The sequence below is a fragment of the Siphateles boraxobius genome, unplaced genomic scaffold (genome assembly GCF_051911475.1).
Source record: "Siphateles boraxobius isolate OS27281-9 unplaced genomic scaffold, OSU_SipBor_1 31, whole genome shotgun sequence".
NCBI lineage: Eukaryota > Metazoa > Chordata > Actinopteri > Cypriniformes > Leuciscidae > Siphateles > Siphateles boraxobius.
The window spans coordinates 17,364,884-17,369,446 of record NW_027508931.1 but is presented as its reverse complement, the minus strand read 5'-3'; the positions used below and the strand labels follow the sequence as shown (position 1 = coordinate 17,369,446).

At 39.7% G+C, this 4,563-nt stretch overlaps 1 protein-coding gene across 1 annotated transcript; it reads right to left on the bottom strand.

Moving 5' to 3' along the window:
- Nucleotides 1–1,783: 1,783 nt before the first annotated feature.
- Nucleotides 1,784–3,165, bottom strand: LOC143697092 (uncharacterized). The gene is made up of 3 exons (XM_077194019.1): nt 3,065–3,165; nt 2,717–2,882; nt 1,784–2,031 (listed from the first exon to the last, which is right to left on the bottom strand). Exons 1-3 carry the CDS (start codon nt 3,138–3,140, stop codon nt 1,917–1,919), a joined length of 357 nt encoding a protein of 118 aa, XP_077050134.1. The 5' UTR covers nt 3,141–3,165; the 3' UTR covers nt 1,784–1,916.
- Between the last annotated feature and the right edge of the window lie 1,398 nt (nt 3,166–4,563).

Below are 4,563 nucleotides of genomic sequence, written 5' to 3'. Positions count from 1 at the left end.
TCCGAAGGCGAATCCCACGAAACCCGTCTCCCTCGTTTACCACGGAGGTCAGTGGGTGTGGAAGACGCCTCTGGAGTCGTGGGGGAACTAGCCTGGTCCCCAAGCGTCGCAACGCCTATCATACGACTCTCCGGGATGACAGGAAGACAGGAAGAAGGTGAAGACCTCGAGAATGCCGCCCCAGACTCCTCCCGGGAGAAGTGGTCATATAGCCGGGAGAAGTTTGACAAGATCCACTCACCCTCGGGTGAGTATGGAAGGGTGACACTCTTCTTGTTGGGGGGGAAGACAACCAGACTTCTTCAAGGGGGTCCAGACGATACTTGGCAGAGAAGGACAAACGGTCTGCTGGGTTCTTCTTTGGTCGGTTCATTCTGTCATGAGGTTGGAAGGGTGAAGAAGGGAATGAACCCAATCGCAGACAGTAGTCACAGCACACGGTTTATTATGAACAAAAAGGGAAAACAAAGCCCACGAGGGGCAAAACAAGACAGGACTAAGGTGACTAACTAGACAAAGATACTGACAAAATACTAGAAGACAAACAACTGATACAAAAATAGCTCAACAGGACGATTATTCTTGACAGGTTACTCACAAACTTGACACGGATTGACAATGAACTGACACTGGACAGCAAACACGAGGGGATTAAATAGAGACAAACTAATGAGGGAGACAGGTGATAATGGGGAAGCAACAATGACTAAACAAGGATAACAAGGAGGGCGGGCTAGATGACAAGACAACACAAGCACATGGCCCAACAACGCCATGTGTTTGCACATAAAACATGGGTCTGTCATGATCCTGCCTCAAGACTTAAAGAAAGACAAGAACTAGATGGCAGAATCATGACAATATGATCTTTTATCAAATCACAAGAGGAGCTATCCTTTTTATAGACTTTCAAGAGAGACTGTTCTTCTTGGCAATGAAAAACAGCTCTCTCTCGTTCTACAAAAGAAAATACTCTTTAAAGTATCAACACTTTGTAAAGTGTGTAGCTTTGATCGGACATTATAGGGACTTCATAATATGAGCTCAACCAGAGTCAATAAATGAGCATACATGGATTTAATAAAGGAAACACTACATTGTAAAATTTTTCGTTGTGAATTTACAATAAATAATTGGATACATTTTGCATGACTTTCACAGTAAGGATTACAGCAATATACTGTGAAATATACTCACAGCAATTTACTGTAATTTTATATCTGTGATATTACAATGCATTGTTGTAAAAGCACAACTGTATACTGTAACTTCACAGCTACAATGACAAAGCAATTACTGTGATATTACAGTACATTACTGGGGAATTACAATCTTTTGCTGTACATCATTACAACAAGGCCCTGTACTTTTACTGTGTGTACTGTGAAAGTAATGTACAAGTTGACAATAATTTACTGTGAATTTACAATGTATACTGCGAAAGTCATGCTAAAATTGTCCAGTAACTTACTGTGAAAGCAATACAGATGAAGCTTCCATTTACTGTGAATTTACAATCATTGTACAATAAACCCCCTCCCCCCAACAAACAACTCTGAGGTAAAGTCAATGTTAGCCCAATGGCATATTTATTAACAAATAAATATTTTCAATGGTCAGCAGATGCCAAGAACTTCAAGAGTTCAAGAAATTCAACATCAAATGCAGAGAAATTGTGCAAACTTGCAATTCAACTACCTGTCTCACAATTCAACTATTCAACTAGCTGTGTCACAATAACAATAATTGAAAGGATGGGAATGAGGGTCAGGCGCTCCTCTCAGTCTCAAACATTATAATGAGTCCACACGCAACAGCATTGTGTAAAAGTATTGTAGTGCAAAGTTGTCTTGAAAAATTACAAAAAGAACAAGGCTACTCAAAACTGAGCCTGACAACTACCGCTGCAAAAAAAACTATGATGCCCACTCAAAGTCAATAAGTTTCCTCAAAAGGGTGCTCACATGAGGGTTCATTGTTGTCCGCTTCTTGGTCTTTGAGCCTCTTTCAGGATTGATGCCCAGGAAGCACCTGTTAATAAGCAAAGATAGTTTCAGTTTTAAATAGACTTACAGTATGTATTGCAGACAGCATTTATCAAGGAGTGCTTTTTGCTGTGCTTTTTCCCCACATCAAACCCTAATAGATGTATAATCCAAACTTGTTAGATCTTACTCTCACCATAATTTTTTTTTTGCCATTTTTAGCCAAGGTGCCTCAGGTTAGGTTTGCCTGAGGCAAAGTGGCTGATTTTCTACTATGAGAGGCCATATCAACGCGTGCCGCCACTAAAATGCATCTTCAAGCAATTGGCCAGTTGGTAAATTAAAACCAAACCCTGTTGAAAGTATTACAAACACATCCTTTTCAATTAACGGCCTGGGAGCATTTTGTTCTCCTGTTAAAGAAAATTTGATTTCACCTACTTCATTCAATACATTCGCATTTCGCAATAGACGTTTCGAAATCATCATCACATAGCCTGCCCCAAAACAAAATAAATAGCTGTGATTGAGCCGGCAGGTATTTGTCAGCATAACATGTGTAGAAAACCAGACTGATCTGCAGAGCGAAATTGAATGAGTTCGAGAGATCAGGATGGTCTCACCAGGCTAGCCTCAGGTTTTTCAGCATTTTAGACCTCAAGACAATCATTGAGTTGGAAGCCTGTACTATAATGTGAATTACAAGATTAAATGTGATCTTTATAAAATACCTTTGAATGAACTCCAGCGTCGACGATCCAGCGGCTGGATACTCAAGGTTGAAGACGTAATAGCTGCTGAAGAAAGCAGCTACTCCTTGTAAAAAGAAAGGGTGTGGTCCTATCACGACATGTCCCTCGATGGATATAAGCCATCCAGAGGTTTTGATCATGTCACCTGAAATGAACAGATACAACATTATGTGTTATGAGCACTTTTGTTATCTGCTTAAGATACAAAGGGCTATACAAATGTAATTCTTATTATAATTCTTATTATTTATTGTGGTCGTGTAGATTTCTAGAATGAAAACAAAATATTGGGTTAGAAATGTCGATACTAGATCAAAGTAACATTACCTTGAATGATCAAGCAGGGGGTGCTGGGGAGTTCTGCAGTATTGACGTCCACAGCAGTGGCACATGGCTGTAACATAGTTAACACACAATAGCATGGATTTAGGATAAATATTGTTCATTGGTCAGAGGTAGTAAATCATGCAAGGTAAATTATGATTATGTAATCACTCATTTTGCATTTTAAATATTTGAATAAAAAATCTTACATCAACTTCAAGCATCAAACTCTCTTTTTTATTCATGCAGATAACATGGACTATATCTGCCACCTGCTGGAAAACAAACACTTAAAATTATATGAAATTTTCGCTATTGGCTCATTTTCCACTCCTTGCTTTTTGATTTACTATAAAATGACTATTATAACAAACTATTATAACAAACTGTAGCACTTTTACTGTACTGAGGTGCAGCAAGTGTAGGGCCCCATAAAGGCTTGGGCCAGCCCTGGACACAATATAAATAAGATAATAAGATTCATTGTGCAGTGTAGACAGCGTTTGCAAATATAACATTGATTTTATACAACAATTCAAGAAACATAAAATGAATATTAAGTGACTTTCATTTTAGGAACAGTACTTTCAGATTTTGCTCGAATTAGTCAATGAAAATAGTTCAAAACAAAATCACTGAAGTACTGAACTTCAGTACTGAACCGCTGTGCATCTCCAAGCAAGCACGGTTGTTCCGTTTAGGAATGAATCTGCGTTTTCAAACGAATCTAGTGAGTCAATGATTCAATGACCCATTCATAAAGACAGTCGCTTAATTTCTTCCTGAATGAATCAGCAGTTTGAACGAGTTGATTGTATGAATGATTCAGTGAAACAATACAGTGACTTGCCGCCCCATACTGGATACATGTGAATGATATCTAAAATTATATTTTACCTTGTTGGAATCGAAATAAGGAATTGTTAAGAATTGGAATCATTCAAATTCAAATGATACCCAACACTCTTAATGTCCAGACCTGTTTAGGTTCTGTTCACACAATCTCTAAAATGTAAAAAAAAACATATAGGCTCATGTGTGAAAGCAACTACGTTAACATTAAACCACTAAATGTAATGTTATTTTACGTAGGCTATATAAAATGTCCTCAATGGAAATGGGTCGACGAAAGAGTCCTGTCACGGAACAGGTAAGGAAAAAAGTGTGAGGACTCAAGTGCAGGAGAAATTATATTTATTTACAAAAGAAAACATAAACACAAAACAAAACCCACGAGGGGGAAAACATAACTACAAAACAAACACTGGCTCTGGCGCTGGAACAGGCGCTGGCTCTGGAACAGACATTGGCTCCAGCTCTGGAACAGGCCTTGGCTCTGGAACAGGCACTGGCTCTGCCTCCGGCTCTGGAACAGCAGACACTGGCTCCGGCTCTGGAACGGACACTGGCTCTGCCTCCGGCTCTGGAACGGGCACTGGCTCGGTCTCCGGCTCTGGAACGGGCACTGGCTCGGTCTCCGGCTCTGGAACGGGCACTGGCTC

Coding starts and splice junctions, on each gene's coding strand:
- LOC143697092 (XM_077194019.1), bottom strand. CDS start 3,140: ATGTTACAGCCATGTGCCACTGCTGTGGACGTCAATACTGCAGAACTC. Junction 2,883..3,064: donor CCCCTGCTTGATCATTCAAG/GTAATGTTACTT, acceptor TGTTCATTTCAG/GTGACATGATCAAAACCTCT. Junction 2,032..2,716: donor ACGCTGGAGTTCATTCAAAG/GTATTTTATAAA, acceptor GCTTATTAACAG/GTGCTTCCTGGGCATCAATC.